The sequence below is a fragment of the Dermacentor silvarum genome, chromosome 9 (genome assembly GCF_013339745.2).
Source record: "Dermacentor silvarum isolate Dsil-2018 chromosome 9, BIME_Dsil_1.4, whole genome shotgun sequence".
Taxonomy (NCBI): domain Eukaryota; kingdom Metazoa; phylum Arthropoda; class Arachnida; order Ixodida; family Ixodidae; genus Dermacentor; species Dermacentor silvarum.
The window spans coordinates 129,666,027-129,686,993 of record NC_051162.1 but is presented as its reverse complement, the minus strand read 5'-3'; the positions used below and the strand labels follow the sequence as shown (position 1 = coordinate 129,686,993).

The window sequence follows — 20,967 nt, the reverse complement described above, 5'->3', positions numbered from 1 at the left end:
GTCGTCATCGACGGAAACGTACAACGCAAGATGCAGTTCATGCACAGATTGTGCCAATGAGATCAGCTTCAAGTACAAGCAGACCCGAGATCACACGGAGGCCTCCGACGGAAAATCCTTCCCTTGTAAAAGACTGGCCAGCGCTCTCGAGCGCCCAGCCTTCCAAGGAGCCTACACGTTTGATGCCTCCATCGAAGCAACCTCCAGTTGATGTTTTGCCAACAGTAGACCACGAAATCATTCCGATGTTGCGGTCCATAATTGATGTCATCAGAGTAAAGCTGAGCAGCATTGAAACTCCATCCGCTCGAAGGGGACTACAAGTGCTGGACTCGCTGAGCCCAGCCCTAGCAACCCTCAAGTGAACCATGGCTGACAACCACCAGTCATTTCGTAAGGAGGTCAGAGAAGCATCGATTATTCAGTGGAACGCCAGAGGTCTAAGATCTCGCATTGCTGATTTTCGCCAGTTTGTACATGTTAACCGGTTTCCAATCATCGTTATCTGCGAACCAAATTTAACACACCCTATCAGACTATCCGGCTATGAGTCAATTACGTCCTCAAGTAACAACGGAAATAGCAAGGTAGTCGTCTTTATTCGCCGTGAGCTTACTTACGTCGTCCAGCCTGTGCAACGTCATGACGACAATCAGTTTGTCTGCTTAACCGTCAAAAATAGAAAGCTCACCTTTACACTTGTGGGCGCGTACCTATCTCGATCAAGCCCGTTTGACACCAAAAGACTTGAAGCAATAATAAAAACGTCTCCTGGTCCTTGGATTATCACCAGGGACTTTAACGCCCATCACACCATTTGGGGAAGCTCAAAAGTCAACGCAATCGGACGAAGACTTGCTTCATTTTTCTCCAATCATGACCTCTTGCTGCTGAATGACGCTAGTCCTACGTTTCTCCGGGGCACAGTGTACAGCAGCTGCATGGACGTGACCTTTGTATCACGCCGCTTTGCCACACGTGTTAAGTGGTTTTTGGACATTGAGACACATGGCAGCGATCACATCCCCACTTACCTCATCGACGGGATGTCTAACATTCACCTGCCTGACACACTACGAAGAATCGATTGGACTGTTTAAAAACCAACTGGAGGACGCTTGTCAGAAAGGTCTCCTATCTGGACTACAGGAAGCTATTGAAGAAGTGGCGCAGACCGCTATGTGCACGCTCATGTGCTAATCGAAGTACTCGCAATTCGACCTGGAGTTGGAGTGACTTCATGTGATTCGTCGTCGCGCCGAACGAAGATACCGACGCATGAAGTCCCTTCACAATCTAAGGACAGCCCGGCGCACTCAAAAGAAGATACAACGCCGCATAGATAAACTGGAATCCGAGCGATGGACAAAGTATTGTGAGTCCCTTGACCCCCGCAAGCCACTATCTCAAATATGGAGAACTGCGAGAGGCCTACGTTCTGTTCCGGAACAACGCTTTCCATTCAAGGCACTAGCACTTTTCCCACGCCCTCAAGACCTCGACGTAGCGGAAGATTTCTGTGCCATGATTACAGGCCAGTCAGTGGGATCAAGTTCCCTTACCTTTGACTACGTTCCGGACACACGGGACTCACGCATGGATCTGCCGTTCACCATTCCAGAGCTCGACGCGGCAATTGCCTTATGTAATCGGTCATCGTCACCTGGACTAGATGATATTTCTTATCGTACCTTGTGCCACCTCGGTGAACTAGCGCGAAGTACCCTGATGAACATCTTCAACGAGTCCTGGGAGAATGGAAACGTTCCTCAAGAATGGAAGACCAGCCGCCTGGTACCACTCCTCAAACCTGGCAAGTCTCCTCTAGAGATTACTTCCTACCGCCCAATCGCGCTGACTATTTGCATTGGGAAGGTGATGGAACGAATGATCCTCGCCAGACTTCAATGGTACCTGGAACGCTATGAAGTTTATCCAGACGCAATGGCTGGCTTTCGACGTCACCGATGTTCCATTGACAACGTCATCGATTTGGTTACTTACGTTCAACATCAAAAGACGTGTAAGCGATTATCTGTCGCCATGTTCCTCGACATCAAAGGAGCATATGACAATGTTCTTCATGAGGCTATATTAGAGGCTCAGGAAATGGTTTGCCTCGGCGGTCGGATTTATCGTTGGACACGCAGTTATTTACATATGCGGTCTCTATTTGTGAGTACCAAAGACGGCCCAACTTCTCCACACTATACACACCGTGGAGTACCACAGGGTGGTGTGTTGAGCCCAACACTCTTCAACCTTGTGCTCATTGCCCTCGTAGAATGCCTACCAAATACAGTGAAGTTGTCAATATATGCGGATGACCTATGCGTCTGGGCATCTGGCGTGACGCGTCCTCAAGTACGTGCAAGGCTCCAAAAATCTGCGACGTTGATAACGACATACCTTAGTGAACAAGGCCTCAAGATTTTCCCAGAAAAATGCGCATTGGTCGCATTTAGCCGGAAACGAATGACACCATACGCCATATCCATCGATGGACAAAATATCGCTTACGTCAGAACGCACAGGTTCTTGGCGGTAATCAACGATCGTGACCTCTGTTGGAGTCCCCATGTCACCTACCTAAAGATGCGCCTGACAGCCATATCTCATCTCTTCAAGTTTCTTGGAGGAAAATCCTGGAGTACTTCAGTAGACGCGATGATGCAACTCTACAGGACGCTGTTTCTCGGGTATCTGCAGGTACAGCTTGGCAGTGCTGACCAATAGCTGTAGAACTAACATTCGTACAATCGAAAGTGCTCAGGCACAGGCACTTAGGGCCTGTCTAGGGTTGCCACGATGTACACCAACATCAGAAACCATTGAAATTGCGCATGACAACCCAGCCAAGATTCACATTATGATGGAAGCGCTCAGAGCACACGTCAGGTACCTTGATTGTGCCCATTCCCACTATCTAGCCTCACTGCCAGAGGACCGACCACGCGCCTCTTTTTGTCAGACGAGACTGCCTTATCTTATATACCTTCCATCAGGTTTATACAGCTCCTTGGTGCTTGGCTCAGCCACAAGTTCGACTGACAGTGCCAGGAATTCGAAGGAAGGCTGAACTCTCATCACCAGCTCTCAAGGAACTTTCGCTGATCTTGCTGCACGAAAAATACAGTGATCATGTTCATCTATGCACTGATGGTTCAACCACCATGGACGGTTCTGCAGGATCAGTGTTTTTTCCTGCGAAAGTATCCACGTTGAAGTTCAAGACATCACACCAGACGACATCGACAGCCGCGGAGCTTGCTGCTCTTCGTAGCGCACTTCGCATAATTCGTGAGGAACCACCTAACAAATGGAGTGTTTTCAGTGACTCCAAGGCAGCTCTACATTGCTTGCTTTCCACCTTACGCCGTGGACCCTACGAACAACTAGTCCTTGAAATCCGAGAGCTCCTTCATTGCCTCGTCGAGCAAGGACACGACGTCACCTTTCAGTGGCTCCCTAGCCACTGTGGCGTCATGGGCAACGAATATGCCGATGAAGCTGCTCGATCTGCTCTTGAAGATGGCGCGCAGGAACCAATCCCGCTGTCAAGAACAGATGCGGCAGCGAAACGTCGAGTGCTTGCAAACGATGCTACACAATCGTGGTGGAACACACCTAGTTTGCAGCACATACGTCTGCATCGACTGGAGCCCTGTCTTCGACTTCGACCTCCACCTGGACTATCCCGACCCGAAACAACGGTACTTTGCCGATTGTGGCTTGGGGTCGCATTTACGAAGTCGTTTGCTTTCCGCATCGGATGGGAGGATAGTGCTGCGTGTGACCACTGCGGCGACGAGGAAACTATCGAGCACGTACTTTGTCATTGTCCCCGATACAGCGCACATAGGCAGTCACTTGCGACCGCGCTGGCGCATCTTGACGACCGGCCGCTTTCGGAGCAGACAGTCCTGGAACGCCGGCCTATACAGTCGTCACGCAACAAGTCAGTGAAGGCACTCTTGAAGTTTTTGCGATCGAGTGGACTTGTTGACAGACTATAGTTCTCATAGACGTTTCCAACCTCCTCTATTTTTTTATTCCTTGTATTTTTTTCGTGATTGCTTTTTCTCTCCCCTATTCTTTCCGTCTTTCATTTCCCCTTCCCCTTCCCCCAGTGCAGGGTAGCAAACCAGAATCTTTTCGGGTTAACGTCCCTGCCTTTCCCTCCCCGTTTCTCTCTCTCTCTCTCTCTTGATCAAGACTAAAACACTCTTATGGCGCAGCAGGAACGTTACGAATAAGTGCCGTAAATACGCATGTTGTTAGAAGGGAGTACTTTCTCGACATTAATAGCTCAAAATTGTTGCAATTACGCTGCATTTTGAAATATCAATATATAATACGGTGCCCATTGAGTTAAGCTGGTGCATTGCATAGTCGTTCGACAGATGCTCGCGGAGGCAATGTCGTGAATTCCTCGATATGCGCGCACACCAATTTCCAGAGTGCATGGGTTCTGCATATCTCTCTGTTTTTTTTTTTTTTTTTAGAGTGTGAGTGCATTGGCTGCCGTATTGCAGTTGTTTATTCAGACAACCTGGAAGAAAAAAGAAATGGTATGGAACTCGAGTAGCGGTAATTATTGGTACTACCTTAAGAAAAGATTCCTGCCGAAACTTAGGTGGGGGCTCGGGGCACAGTTACAAACACATTTGAAGGCCTCCCGCAGAAAACGTGAACGATGAATAGAACTGAAAAAGCGATGAAAAGGTAGCCCATGCGTAACGGTACGCGATATATCGGCAGGGTCGTACTGGCAGGCAAAATGAAATAATGCACTCACACTGCATACAGGCTGCTTAGTACATGGAATTATGTGATCTTTCGAGAAGCATTTTCAGGATGTGTCACGTCCACTGAGTACGACATTCTCGCCCACATATCTAAAATACCAGGAAAAAGACAGCATAGCACGTTGTTAAGGTGGCATCAAGAGGCAAATGGCGTCGTTGCTGAAGTTTTTGCACTTGGAAGGTGTGATGAGGTGTTGCCTTTTCGGGCAATTCCGAGAAATTATACACTGGATGCACTTTATAAAGAGATCTCACGTATTTCGCCTATATTTGTCAGTGCAGTACTGGCGAATTCTGTGACCAAGAAGATGCGACTACTCGCTGTTCATTCAAATGTCCTGAGGGCTTCCCCAAAGCGTTGTTTGAAAGAAGCCCTGGCTACAAAAGTTGGAAAATGCTTCCTGAAGGTTCTCGTCTGGAGCGTTCCTTTAGGTGACTACCATTTTAATCTAATTTTTGCTTTCCAGGCTTGTACTGTCTCCCTTTTTTGCAAGCTAATAATGGACATGGGCAGTTGCATTCTAAGCACCTGTTCAAGATCACGAATTTTCGTCGAATATGTGCAACTGAGTTTGGCAGAGGCAACTAACCGGACTTAAAATACTTGGCTTTAATTTTCACATGAGAAGGGCCTATGATCATTGAATAACTAGCCTTAAATATCACGTAGGTATCTTTTAGAACAAACAAACAAACAAGCAAACAAGCAAGCAAACAATCAACAAATGAACGAAGTAATAGACATTTTTAAGCGTTTAACGAGACCGAGTCAGCGGAAGTCAGATGGCGCGTGTAAACAGACAGGGCGACAAGCGTTTTCCATGCATGTGCTCACCACCAAACAACCGAGTGCAGCTGTTCTAGTAATCATCATCAAAATGATAATCAACATCCTATTTCATGAATGCAGGACGAAGGTATTTTAAAGCAATCTCCGATTACCCATGACTTGCGCAAGTTGATACTATATACTACTCCTGTGAGTTTTTAAAATATTGTCACGTTGTCGTCACTGTAAGCAATAAGGCACTGCTAATAGCGTGATGTAAGAAGTTACCTTTTCATGGGAGAACTTGTGCCCAGAAAAACACGTAACACTCAAAACACAACGATAGCGGCTAGCACAACTGTCTATCTTCGAAATCTGATCGATGGGTCAGACGTCCGTCAAGCTATTATAGATGATTCATCGTAGATTCCCGAGCAGACATTGGTTCTCGCGTACGTTCAAGAACGTACACGACCATTCGCTTTGCGCATGCGATCTATTTAGAAGAGATTCTCTCACGATGGAGTTGGTGACAACATTCGGGAAAGTTCCGATATATGCAAGCGCGCCTTACGCTGCGCGATAACTTTACCATGTTAGTAGGAAACAGCTGTTAACAGATGTTAACAGCTGTTATTTTTCCGGGCGCGTGTTACTGCCCCCCCCCCCCCCCCCCCTCTTTTCAAAAGCACCATCTTGATGCAAACAGAACACGAAAGAGAAAAAAAGTACGCTTAAACTAACAAAATAACGAAGCAGAGAAGAAATGAACTCTGAGAGTTCGTTAGCACGCGTAAAATGACATTAAGGCGCACGATATGGATGACTTCAGGTTGTAAGCGGGGCCGCAGCGATTGCGTACATGCATGCCGTTGGGCATGACCCCTTAGGGTTATATAGCACGCCAATACTTCGTAGTAACTTGCATGGTCAGAAATTTTCACTGCCAGGTTTTCGCTAAGTCCACGTCAGCGTATTAATGTCCAAATCCAAGCACTGTCACCGGGCAGGTATTCCACGTAGCGTTGTCGAAAGTATTAGTGACCGCTGTAGATTTGGTGTTTCATGATGAGCACGCGGGCGATCTGCCGGGCTTTCTCCGCGCGCTGGAGATAGGCGGCCACGTCGAGGTTGTCTTCGTCGGTTACGGGCGGCAGCATGAAGTCTAGCTAGTGTGGTCGCGCGGTCATTTTCGTGAAACGAGTTTGAATGGGCGCCATCTGAGTTGTGATGATGACGATGTGGCAATGCAAAGACAGGGACAGAGTGCAGACGTTGGAAGAATGACGATAACATGACAGCTAAGCATTGATGACAATCGCATGACGGCGGTAAAATGACGACGACAGAATGATGACGATGGCGTCTTGGTAAGAGGCAATAACAATGTAACATATAATACAAAATTGAAAGTTACTGAATATTAAAAAAAATTCAAGAAGTGTTAAAAAAAGAACTGTTCACTCACAAGAACCTCATGGATGAATAATTTTTTATACATGGAATAAATATTCATGTGTTATTTACATTATGTGCAGTTGGAAGACAGAAAGTCTAGGTTTGAAATTCATAATTGACAGTTAAGTGTGGAATAAACCAGTATTCAATGTATAGGTTGAGGCGGGGTGTGGCATTTTGGCGTAAACCAGTAACATTTCGTAGGGATGTGCTTTTTATTTACGAGAACTTTTAACAGAATTAGTATTTATGTCGTTCACTTGTTCATAATACAGTTGCCTGCGCCCACTGAAGAACTCGGTGAGAACAGCGTCGAAGTCATCCCTCAAGGTGTACGAAGGCAGGCAAGACGAATCCGAAAAAGTGCTTATAGTTGAAGATGGCCACGCCCTGAACCTAAGAAAGTCTTCTGTGCTAGCTAAGAAGTCTTTTACTTCGAGACATAACTGAAGAAGGTGTTCACGAGCAATATGTAAGTAAATTTCTTTCAAGTGCGCCTTTTTTTTTAGTTGTCTCCTAGTCTTTGTGTTTCAATTGCGTGCTAATCATTGACTCTTCAAGAACAGCTCATCGTTGTAAGCAGAGAAGCGTTCATTCGAGATATTTTAAAATAAATTTTAGCGCTTTGTGCCACTTCTTGACTCTACTTTGCCGCTGCTTAGTTCTGTCTTTCAAATTGTGCGTTGTTGTATACATTCGTAGACTTTTGCACTTCATATGCAGCTTGCTTTTTACTTCAATCGAACCAACCCCTTATCCAGGCAATCAGGGTAAAAGAAGTGACCTGACGGACAAACTCAATAAGTAGGCATTTATATAGGCATACAGTACAGCTGAAAATCTGAAGTAGTATACATATAGTAGCTCGAAAATCTGAAGTATATATATATATATATATATATATATATATATATATATAGTCGCCCAAAGAAAACTAACTGTGACATAACTCACTCTACTGCCGCCTTAATCAACAACCACGGTATAACAGCCCGTGAAGCTCGGTTATAAGGCTTAAGTTTCTTTTTCCATTAAAAAATAAGGAGCTTTCAATGAGTTCCGAACCATATCTGAAGCCATCAAGAACGCGACTAACGTGACGCAATTGCCCTCGTCACTCACAATCATCAACATGTTTGTAATGTACTTTACCCCCTTAACTAACATTTTAAAATATTTATTCCCCTTTAAAAAGCATCAATCTGCAACCAGCTGTCAAAATTTTACTAAACAGCACCGATAGCTTTTATACTGTAACAATATGATACCCTGCTTTGCCGAATATGGCTAGGAGTGGCTTCACGAAGGCTTTTGCTTTCCGAATCGGATGGGCCGACGACACCTCGCGTGATGACGGTGGTAGCGAGGAGACTATTCAGCACCTTCTCTGTGACTGTCCTCGCTACAATTTACAGAGACGATCGCTCACAATCGCGATAGTTCCGCACTTTGACGTCAATGGAGATAACAGAGGAACTTGTTTTAGAATGCCGCCATCACAAGCCGAATCGCTGTAGGTGCGAGGAAAGGTCGACGAGGGCAATGTTGCAATTTTTAAGGGCAACAGACTTGGACAAGCGGCTGTAGCCTGAACAAATGTTTATAGTGCTGCAAGTGCTACTGTGCTGTGCCACCTGTGACCGATGCGGTGTGCCGCCGGTGACAGTATGCGGTGACGGTGACCGACTGTGATTGTGTGTCTGCGCTCCTTTCTTTTTCTATCTCCACTTTCCTCTCACTTCACCTCCCCCTTTCCTCTCTCCCCAGAGTAGGGTAGCAAACCGGATCTTCCCATCTGGTTAACCTCCCTGCCTTTTCCCTTTCTTCTGTCTCTCTCTCTATAATGCTTCACTTGCAGCTGTACTCCTGTTCATGCAATTATGTCGAGTGTGCTTTCAAGATTACGCACGTTTTTTCAGGGTCATTGTTAAATATTATTTCTTTATTTGTTTCAAGTATCGCCATCCCACCTGAGCCTGACGATGGTCGCGAGTTTTGATTGATTGATTGATTGATTGATTGAGTGAATGAATGAATGAATGAATGAATGAATGAATGAATGAATGAATGAATAAATAAATGAATAAGTAATTTTTTCGGAAGTTGCGATTTGTAAAAGTGTGTTATTTGACCTACACTGGGTCGTGCTATCATCTTCAACAAAGGGCGTATCCATTAGTTAAGAAGTGGTGTTCGTTGCGTATGATGCATTATATTATTGCGATAACAATTATATGGACACTCCAAGCAGACTTCTGCCGTCGGCGTCGCCGTCGCCATCGCCGTGAGATTCCGTATGACGTCCAACGGCGATGAGATCGTCGCCGCGCGCCGTATGTTGCATGTGCGAGTGAAAGCACGCGAGGGACGCGCGCTTTCACGGGGAACGAAAGCACGGCGGAGAGCAAACGCGCGTTCGGCGCCATGCTAGCTCCCTGAAGGGCTGCAGAATTAAGCGTCTCTTTGCTCCTTTACAATCACCGTATATATATATATATATATATATATATATATATATATATATATATACCAAACGCGACTTCTTCCGTCGCGCGAAAGGCCGTTGGAGGGATGGGAGCGAGGCGGGGCGACGTTTAGCTGCGGCACCAAATGTCTATTTATGTAAAAACGTTGCGAGGCGATAATGTGGTGAAGACTTTTTTTATGTGCACCGCTAATTCAGAACATTGGCTAATAATGATCGTCAGGATGAAGCAAACTCGCATACGAGTAACACAATAGGGGAGGGGGAGAGCAGCGGTAAGGTACAGAAAAAAGGATAATGAAAGTGGTGATGGCTCGTGCGCATCATATAACGGCGAGTTATTTGTGTCAGTGTCGCAGTTATGGCATTGCGCACGACCCAGTGTCTAGTAGATTTAGTATTTCAGTGCCGTGGTAGCGACGATGTTGATGTATGAAGTGTGTGGCATGTTTGCGCGGGAATGAATCGATTTCATAAGTAAACGTGTGTGTTTGTGTGTGTGTGCGTGCGTGCCTTGCAAAGAAGCGCTCATGGAAAAGCGCATCTCGTGAATTTTTTCCAATAAAGGTTGATGGCGCCCACTATCAAGCGAATTTATACGAAGATACAAGCAAGAAAGCTTCGTTGTTCATTGAACCTCTACCAGGAGGAGATTACCATATTGTGAGTTAAATCAGTGGATTCCATTTATTGATAAATACTTGGACGAGACAAATTGTTTGGTTGGGCCAGTTTCACTTCAAGCCAAAATTTTGCAGGTTGGCCTGCTGAATCATACTCACCGAATCGAACCTCTGGTATCTATGGAAAGATCCGGAAGAACCGTGCACGAGGTGACACAGCTTGCTAACAACAATGGAGCATGCGATCCCATTGGAGTAGTTGGTGAGGTTCCGACTGTGCTGTGTTATACGTTGCACGGGTGTTTTCTATAAGTGCCGAAATGAAGCACTTAAATGCCATCATTTTAATCTGGAGTAGCATACTGGGCGTATTGCCACGCAGAAGACACCAGAGGCCACCAAAGAATGTCTCTCTCTCTCCTGACGGAGTTATTTTCATTTATATCAATCTACGATAGGCGAATTGCTTAGATAACAATTTAGGGGGCTTTAAAAGAAGTAATATTTCTCGCCGAGCATATGGCAGAGCGGTCACGAGGCAGACGATCGAATTGGCCTGTCTAAGACGTATTGCCATCTGTACGCTGTACGCTACCCGGTGACCGGGTCGGTTCTCTACGAAAGAACGCACTCTAAACTACGGACGGCACCTAAATATTCTCACCAAAACAAATATCTGTCCCTTAGCACATTATACATTTTTTTATCAAGCCAAGCTTTTGTTGCCTACCTAGTCATGCTTGGCATGCCTGCCCAGCCGATTGCTTGCACAATAAACTGGGGCTGATTGCAGAGAAAATGTTATAGTCAACGGAGCCGATTCGAGAAGACGCACTGTAAACTGGGTCGATCAGATATGTCGACCTGACCGATCCAGGATACAGGCGTCTGAGTACAGCTTGAGCCGATACCGGAGACGGTATAATCCGTGGTCGTGTGGGTCACGTGGTTCGCGAGTGGAGGCCTCCGTGGTCCCTCGGGTGCATGGGACAGCATGCACTTATTGAAACGTTCCGTATGCCCTTCCAATAATTCCGCACGTTTCCATATAAATTTCGTAAACTTTCCGTAAAAATAATACGGGACATATACGGAATTATTGGAATGCATATAGAACTGCACCTAAGGGACCAGGGATATTTATTTATTTATTTATTTATTTATTTATTTATTTATTTATTTATTTATTTATTTATTTATTTATTTATTGTGGTGGCTCAGTGGCTACGGTAATGGGCTGCTAAGCGTGAGGTCGCGGGATCGAATCCCGGGCACGGCGGCCGCATTTCGATGGGGGCGAAATGCGAAAATACCCGTGTACTTAGATTTAGGTGCACGTTAAAGAACCCCAGGTGGTCCCAATTTTCAGAGTCCCCCACTACGACGTGCCTCATTATCAGATCGTGGTTTTGGCACGTAAAACCCCATAATCTAATTAATTAATTATTTATATATTTATTTATTTATTTATTTATTTATTTATTTATTTATTTATTTATTTATTTATTTATTTATTTATTTATGCTGTCGATAACATCAGGGATCATAACAGAAGGGCATGTACATTGTAGAATTGTACATTGTACATGTACAATTAGCAAAGAAAACAATATGGTAGTCATAAATAATAAATCAATGCATCGTATTAAAAAAACGAGAGTAATCAAAAATACAATTGGCAAAGGTAAACGAAATCGTAGCATTAATTACAAGATATACATTGCAAAAAATTAAATTATGGGGTTTTACGTGCCAAAACCACAATCTGATTATGAGGCAAGCCGTAGTGAGGGACTCCGGAAATTTGGACCACCTGGGGTTCTTTGACGTGTACCTAAATCTAAGTACACGGGTGTTTTCGCATTTCGCCCCCATCGAAATGCGGCCGCCGTGGCCGGGATTTGATTCCGCGACCTCGTGCTTAGCAGCCCAACACCTTAGCCACTAAGCAACCACGGCGGGTCGATATACAGTGCAGTAAACTTAGGAATAACAAGAGATAATGAAATAAGCCAACAATTAGAAGCGGTAAAGAATGGTAGGTAGTAACAACAGAATAATACAAGGCAATAAACTTTATAATAAACAACTGGTAAAGAGGTAAAAAGTTAGCATAAGTAAACAATGAAACTCAGTAATGACAAAATACTGCAAGCTATTGAAGTTGGGTTTACACTAGAGGTGATAATCTATAAGATACGTTTCAGGTGTCGGTAAATAAATTGGGATTATGTATATAGTAAAATAAAATAAAATAAAATCTCACAGAAATAAATGGTAACACAGGTAGGTCAGCATTGTGAAGCATCTAATTTGTTTTCGGCTAATGTTAAACAAGTAGATATGGTTGGGCTGTTTGTAATACTAGGGTCCAGCTTGTTCCATTGACGCGTCATTAAAGGAAAAAAAGAACGAATGCTCATGACTTTCCGTACGAACTGGGTGTTCGTTTAATGACGGAGAGTGTTTATGTCGGGTGGGGGCGTGTTTGTGTCATAGATAAGTATTCTGAGCTGTCTATCTTTAATTTGTTATGAATAAGTTGGTACATCATTTTAACCCGCGCAAGCTTTGCTCGGTTTTGTAAGGTAAGATTACCGGCCTGTTTCAGCAACTCCATGGGTGAGTCTGTTAACCTATATTTATTGTAAATACATCTTAGTGCCTTTATTTGAACTGCGTCTAGTTTGTTAACGAGTTATTTGGTGAAAGGAAATCAAACATCATTAGCATATTCTAATACTGATCTGACAAATGTGTTATATGCTAGTAGCTTCGTGTTTGGGGGTGCTAGTGTGAGAAGTCTGTTTAGAAAGAACAATTTCTTTTGTGCGGTCGAGGTAACATTGTTAACATGGCGTTCCCATCTAAAGTCATGTGTTAATGTTAAGCCAATGTACTTGAACTCCTTCACTGTGTTATGGGTGGCGTTATTTATAGTGTAGTTGAATTCTGATCTGTGTTCTTCCTCGTAATTGATAAAGTAGCCGATTTTATAATGTTCAAGTCATTTGCCATTCGTTAGACCATTTGCATACTAATTATAAAGCGTCGTTCTAAGCTAGATGATCATTATAATTATTGATTACCTGGTACAGAACACAATCGCCAGCAAAAAGTCTAACATATTAAGATATATACCGTATATATACATAAACTAGCATTTCGGGAGTGTGGGACACTTGCACTTGTGCTATGGGATCAAATAGCCCTTTAAAAGCCATGAAGTGGCACATTGCATGGCAGACAAGTATTCACTATTGGGAGCGGGCGAATATCAACTTTAGAGACCCAGTCAAACGCGAATCGAACAGTACCAGAAGTGAACTGATTGGAGTCAAATATCGTAATACTTTCCGAAAAATGAACTGCCCTTCTGAACATCGGTCTTTACAACTTAGCACATTCACGACGTTAGCAAGTTTCTGTCCTTAAACTTCATGTTATGAAACATTGCTTATTAAAAGCACAAGTCGAGCATTAGTAGTAAACAAGCAGCCTATACTAGCATCGTTGGGATTCATTCGTGAGTTCGAATGATGGCGGTTTAGCCTAAAGAGTCTGGCTACCTGAGTGAAACGAAACATTACACTTTAGTTTTCAATCACGGCAGGTCACAGCTAGCATACACGTAAATGGGAAACAGTCGTTGTATGACGAGCGTACGGTAAGAACAGACTTATTTCGTGAACAAAGCTGCAGGAAGCGACTAAACCCAAATGAAATGGGAGCTACCGGATCCTTTTTGAAAGCGTTTTCAAAATGCGGCTGGTTTTTAATAAATATTTCATTTTCTTGTCTAGGAGACCAGCTTAATGAAGAGGCGTATTCTGATGCAGGTGCGTAACCAGCCAACCTATTCTTAGGAAAGACAAAGTAAAAAGAAAAAGGAACTATCGCCAACTGCTTGTTTTTATTGCAGAATCCAGAACACTGTCTGAGGGCTTTGCTATAGAATTGTACCTCGTGACTGATTATGCGCACACAAGACCATTTGGAAAACGAGATAAACAGAGAGTTCAGTATGCAACAGCACTCATGCACTCTGTAAGTATTGACACGTTATTAGGCGGAATTGATTCACAGGTGCATTTGAGTTGTTCGTCCGAGAGAAAGAGTGAAAGCAAAGAGAGGAAATGTTGGGAGACTAGACGAGCGTCCGGTTTGCTATCCTGCACTGTCTATAAGGCAAAAAAATAGGTTTACTTCTGTCTATTCCTCTCTACTTGTTGCAAAGCGAAGAAAGGAGACAAATAATGTTACAACGCCTAAGACCCGTCCTTCCCGTTAAAAAAAGAAAAAAAAAACATTAAGGCGATTAGACCTTTCGCAGAGGTGTGGCCTGCATCAATTTGAACATTAAATTATTGACTGCAGTGCAAGACCTGTACGTACAAAACCACCGTGCAAGGCAAAGCACACCAACTATAAATACGAACGAGACCTGAAAATAAATAAAACATAGCAAGTAAAAAAACACGTAAGCCAACCATTAACTTTTGAAGGCTAATAGCGCCCTACGTAACACGAAGAGAACGAGGACCCGGCGCTGTCTGGCTGTCTTTTGCTCTCGTTTCCTTCGTGTTTCTTCTGCCACTTGTTCGCGTAGTGCGCTATTCGGCATCATGACCAACCTATTCCAACTTGCCAAAATGACAACCATATTAAGACGAGCCATATTAAGAACTAAAGCTATTAAATTACAATGTCGGGAACACGCTTCCTAAAAAGGTGTAGGGTTGTTTTTAAGCTGCGAGCTATGTATTTTAAGTGTGAGCTTTTAGATACCATACTCCGTCCGTACGGTTTAAGATGGGTGTATCGAAAGCTGTAGGCAATGTGCACGACCGTGCACGTTTGCTCAAACTCTGTTTTGTCTTTATTAAATAGAAATAATATATGAATAACTACCTTCTTCTCATGTCTGATCGACGTCCAACAACCCGCACTGTTTGAGTACATCTGCACAACTTTTACTACAACTTCCGTTTTCAAGTGCAAGTAGCGCCCACTCCTGCAGACTATAAATGAGGCAATGGTTAGTAGCACAAGTGGTTGCGCAAACTAATAGTCCATACTGCATGCGAGAGTAAACGAGGGAATAATATAGCAGCATTTTTACTAATGAGGACATGGAATTTCTGAACTTGTTCATTATAACTACCAAACATGCTACTTTTGTGCGTAAATACTATTAATGTGTTGAGACCACAATCAACGTTCGTTGAGTCCTACTCAAAATGTCATCGCACTTTCTTGAATGAGGGAAATGTGTAGAAATGAAAGACTGAAACTGTCATTAGCAGACTTGTTCTTGGCTGGGAATATAACAGAATTTTTTTGCGACATTAAATCTGGTTCAACCTGAGCAAAAAAAAAAAAGTACAGTTCGAGGTTTCACGTCGCAACACAACAATCTTATTATGAGGGACGCCGTAGTGGTTGACTTCGGATTACTTTTGACCACACGAGGTTCTTTAACGTGCACCTAAATCTATACACGAGTGTTTTTTTTGCAATTATCATTCTTAGCATTAACATTAGATTAGCATTCTTCAGGCCCTTTCCTCCGTCCGTCCGTCCGTCGATCCATCCCTTATTTTTCTCGCTTGATTACGTCCTAAGCTAATTTTGTTGCGCAGGTCAGTCTTCGAATGCAGCAGCTTGATCCTCCGGGCAGCATAATTATAACGGCAATTCAAGCATCATTTACCGTAAGTAAAACAGGTGAAACATACTCCGTGTTTGAGCAAATTTAATTTTCAGATAAGGGAACCATATGTACACTTGCTTGGAAATGACCTCGTCGGCATGGATACAATGAAGTTGCTACAACAGCATATTCAGACTAACCGATCAATGTTGCAGTCGGACATGGTGTTTATGCTGACGGGGTAAGTGGATAGATACTATCGACTACACATCTCATAATAAAACTCTTCAATATTGTGTGACAGCATGTGCAGCCTAGAAGCTGAAATTGTTGTGCTGTTGCTACAGCAGAAGCCGTATGGCGCGCATACTTGCATATGTATAACAAGATATTTACAAAACCTAATGTTCAAATGTGCTCAGCAGGCTCTTGATGGTATGGATATCACGTTCGTTGTTTTTGGCAAATTATGAGTCATTACCTCTCACTGTATTTGGCAGTTTCTGAGAGCTGTGGGCCCATTTTTATGAGGTGTTGCTGTTTCGACAAATTTCTTCCACTATGATGATGATGATAATTTATTGGCATCTCTTTTGAAACGGAGCGGTGATAAATAGTCCCCTAGACTGCTGGAATTACTTGACGTATGTATACATGTATGCTTGAGGTATGTATACATGTATGCTATACAGGTAAACTTGCGTAGCCTCGCGTACAATTTCAGCAGCTCTTTTTCTGCCTGAAATCAGACATGATATGTCCAATCTTATGCACAAAATAAATTGTGTCATAATTTAAAACAAACAAACGGGATTTTCTTTTCACATTTGCAGGCGAGATATGATTAGCGTCGTTAATGGCAGCAAAAGTTACGTATTGGCAGGTAAGGATCACTTGGATGCATTGAATACGTGAGTACAGGGCAGATCTTGACTACTTGTAGTTCAGCATAGCATGATGTTGGGCGGATTAGGTACATAGTTGTGAATGACAAGAAAACTGGCACACATACGCTTGCACAAGAGAACTTGTGGACCGAATGAGGACTGTCTCGTCAACTTAATGGTGTTATTCCATTTGACTGGAAAACCGAGAAAGTCGTGCCAGTCTTCAAATCCGGTAAAAGAACAAAAGAAAAACAAAGAAACAGCCCGTTAAACTGGCACCCTGTTTCCTTAACAAGCGTGCTCTGCGAATTCATAGATGATGTCATACATTCTGCAATCGTCAACTTCGATTCAAATAATTTTTTTTCTTCCATCACAGCGTGAATTTTGCAAGGGTCTGTCCTGCGAAGTGCTAATCGCCATCTTCACGCTTGACCTACATTCTAACCTCAATTGCAACCTTCAAACTGATGCCATTTTTCTGGAATAAGCGAAAGCCTTCGATAATGTACCACACCAACATCGAATGTTAAAGCTTCCTCAATAAAAACTGCCCCATAACGTACAAAATCGAATAATAGAATTTCTAACCAGCTGCTCCCAGTCTGTCGTTATAGGTGATCACTGGTCCAACATCTAACTGCCTTCAGGTAACATAAGGTGTTCCACAAGGTTCTGTTCTTTGTCTTCTTCTTTTCCTAATTTGCATCAATGGCTTAGCGCTGCATGTTTCTTGTTCTATTCGTATATTCGCCGAAAATTAAGTAATGTATCTTTTTGTCACTAATGTTTCTGACCAATTCACCCTTCAAGCAGACCTTAATCAGGTACAGGAATGAAGTGAACGTTTGCTAATGATACTTAAACCTATTAAATGTAAAGCCATGTCTTTTACTCGTTGTCACAGTCCTCCTACATTTTCTTGTGTAATTGCTGACGTTTACGTGCAACTAGAAAGCTCGTTTAAATATCTCAATGTTATCTTCTCTAATGGCTTGTCTTGGTGTCCACACGTTAATACCATCATTTCATCAGCTAACCAAATGCTTGGATTCCAAAAAGGTAATTTACGGCATGCACCACCACACGTGAAAAGAACATAGCTAGAGCAGGCATCTGCTATTTGGGATCTACACCAAACATATGTAACAATGCACTTGAGCAAGTTCAGAATGGTGCCGCCGGATTCATCGCAAGATTCATCAAGACTCATAATATAAGTGTTACGCCACTAAAAGCACAGTCTAACCTCCCACCTCTTTCCCATCGCCACCGCATTACTAGTCTGACACTGTGCCATAAGCTCTACTATTCATCACTTTATCGCGCGCCTTACATCTGAGCCCCGTCATGCATACGTAATCGCGTGGGTCATCAATACGAACATTTCCTGTTGTCCCTGTCAAAGTGCAATTATCGGGTACACACCCCCGTCAAGCCTTTTTTAGGCTTTTAGTCTGTGCCCCCAGCATTTTGTACATGCTATAATGTACCACAATGCCGAAATAAAATGAATGAATGAAAGTTGCCCGCCCACTAGTCCATACAAAGACATTTCTAGCCTAATTTCATTCAATAAAGAATAAGAATGATGCTCTGAAATCTTGAGCTCTGAAAATTATTCACCGGAATTTTTATCTCTTTCTATACGCTTCTCAATAAGTAAAATGTACGCGTCACACCGTTTCTATCAAGCATTGATAACAAGAGCGATGTCATCATTTGCACCTTCTTAAAAATAGCTTCCAATGTGTTGTGTTAACTACGCTTGGTTGCCTGTCTTGGTCCATGTCAAAGGCATTGAATTACAGTTTGTAATTTGTCCTTTCTTTAGCGTTCCCCGCAGCATCGCAACAATCCCCTTACCCGATTTACAGTCCAGATGTGGGACTCTCCGACTTCTCACGGTAAAAGGGGATAACAATTTGACAATAAATGAGGTGTAGTTAAGACATTGTCGGCGATCTTGAAGTAGGGGTCAAAATATGGCTTGACTAATGTTATATATATATAGGCTGGGCAGAAACAGCGGGACGCGTGTATTTCATTTACTGGGGACTATATAGAAACATAAAAGTGATTATTAATAATATTTAGAAATAAAGATTTCAGACGTGAGCTTTTTATTGGTACATATGTAAAATGTCGGTACAACAGAAACAAGGCACAACTGGTCAGGTACATTCGAATGTAGTGTGCTATTGATAGCCATAATAAATTGTATTGTATAGTATTATATTACACTGAAACATATGTAAATACTGAGGGTACTCAAGGAAAACAGATAAATATTTGTAAACATTTAAACTCTAGAGAATATTCATTGCATTGCTATTTGATTGCTTCATTAGTGTTAATATTATTGAAAATGTAAATTTAATTAGTAGATCATTCATCGTGAACTCGTCTGCGGTCCATAATTGGCGTTTTTCTTTCTTCATTTGAAGTACCCGGTATTTTACAAGCTGTTCTTGTGAATACTTTCGGATGTTGCGTCCCAGGTATGAAAAACATTGCTGCACTTGGGAACAAAGTTTATACAAAAATGTGGTGGGAAAATATGTTTATGTAAGATAAATACTTCCAGCGCCACGCCTTTAGATAATACTTCCTCGACAAAAAAAAAAGCTCTAATTCATTTGTCGCGTAGTTACTTCTGCACGACCGATTTCTAGCCATGTGTGGCCAATTCGTCGCCTCAAAAGGAGGCAGCGAGTGCACTGAAAGGTGGGATCTTGTAAGTGCAGGGGGACAAGAGAATGGAGAAACTGGCATAGCAAACTTTGACAAGGGGATCATTCGACTATACTTGACTAAATAATTTGTCGACCAGTGTCTTACGGTGTTTTAAGAACGTGTTGTCATGTCAACGCGCAGGTTTGGCTTACACGGGTCACGCTTGTAGGAGTCACAAGGTCGGAGTCGCAGAAGACAAGCCGGGAACGTTTTTGGGAGTACAGTACGTCGCTCACGAGATAGGCCATCTGTGAGTAACTCGGGAATTCATTATAATCAGATACTATAAATTACACGTTTCAAACCACAAAGCCGAATGAAACAGGCTTCGTGGTTTTCTTTATGGATTTCAGTAGGGTATAGAAACTTGGGCCGGTTGGTGTAGCATGGTTTAAATCCTTGAGGACCAGGGCTCGCACGAAATACACAGAAAAAAGCGGCGCACATATTGCATTGCATGGAACCTCGGTTATCCTATATGGAACGCCGTTCCATGCATTTAAGACTCGTGCTTTTTGAAAGGGAGTGAACTATACATTGAAATGATGGTTCTAGGCATAATTGTACTACGTTCTTTGCTGGTCAGCGCATGTGGAAAGCGTAACGGTGAAGACAATCTTTACTTAAGCGGATGCTACGTCAGACCACCTCTTAACACTTAGCATACGTCACACTTGTCAGGCCAGTTCTCAAGTAGGCTGATACAATTTGGTTTTGATTCACGGGTGTAGTCTTATCAAGATACTTGAACACGTCAAGCGGAAAGCGGTTTGATTTATTTTCAATAATTATTGGCGGATGCATTTTTTTCCAGAAATATATTTTCCCGCCTACAAACAAAAATGACATTGCCGCTTGTCTTGCCATTCAATAGCCAGCAATGTTACTGTAAATTTAGAAAAATAAAAAAATAAAAAGTGATTTATATATTTTATGAACATTTCTTATAGATAGCTTGATTTATGCACGATTTTATTACAAATCGCAGAATATCTGGTGTGGGAGAAAAAAAAACAACGAAAGACGATGTATGTTCCTTTTGCAAATGAGATGAAATATGCGATAAAAATAAAGAAACTTGTGTTCAGAAACCAGACGCGGGCCTCTCTCATGATAGGCGAGGAACTCCTCTCAAAAGCGTCACTGAATAAATTATTGAACACGGCTCTAATGCAAGAAATGGACTGTCGTCGCAAAAAAAAGGCCCCCTTTATGTTGAATATTTCAACTACCATTTAACCAAGCGCTGAATGCGAACATGTTAGTGTACTCTCGTACACCTTGCGTCTATCGTAGAGTATCACGTCTTCATATTTGTCAAATGTATTAGGACCGCATACACCTGGGCGAACAACAGCAACGCCCTTACGCGCGGAAGTCATGTGCTAGGCACTTGAAAGTATAGTTGCCACTAAAATGTTAATTTTGCCATCACAAGGCTATGCGGGTCTGTATAACGTTTCATCCGACCATGCGCTATAAGCATTATTTTAAGAAATTCCATACTATAGCATACCTCTGAGCACTTGCATCGGCTATTGCTCCCAT

The 20,967-nt window shown here is 42.9% G+C and overlaps 1 protein-coding gene and 1 long non-coding RNA gene across 2 annotated transcripts; both read left to right on the top strand.

Annotated features, from left to right (window-relative positions):
* Positions 1 to 5,115: 5,115 nt before the first annotated feature.
* On the top strand, positions 5,116 to 10,409 carry LOC119464995 (uncharacterized). Its single transcript, XR_005194684.2, has 4 exons — positions 5,116 to 5,240; positions 7,311 to 7,507; positions 10,088 to 10,183; positions 10,279 to 10,409. It is a non-coding gene; the product is annotated as an uncharacterized LOC119464995 (long non-coding RNA).
* Positions 10,410 to 13,985: 3,576 nt separating this feature from the next.
* On the top strand, positions 13,986 to 19,673 carry LOC125939904 (uncharacterized). Its single transcript, XM_049655427.1, has 5 exons — positions 13,986 to 14,190; positions 15,786 to 15,857; positions 15,910 to 16,037; positions 16,630 to 16,679; positions 19,561 to 19,673. Exons 1-5 carry the CDS (start codon positions 14,182 to 14,184, stop codon positions 19,671 to 19,673), a joined length of 372 nt encoding a protein of 123 aa, XP_049511384.1. The 5' UTR covers positions 13,986 to 14,181.
* The last annotated feature ends 1,294 nt before the right edge of the window (positions 19,674 to 20,967 follow it).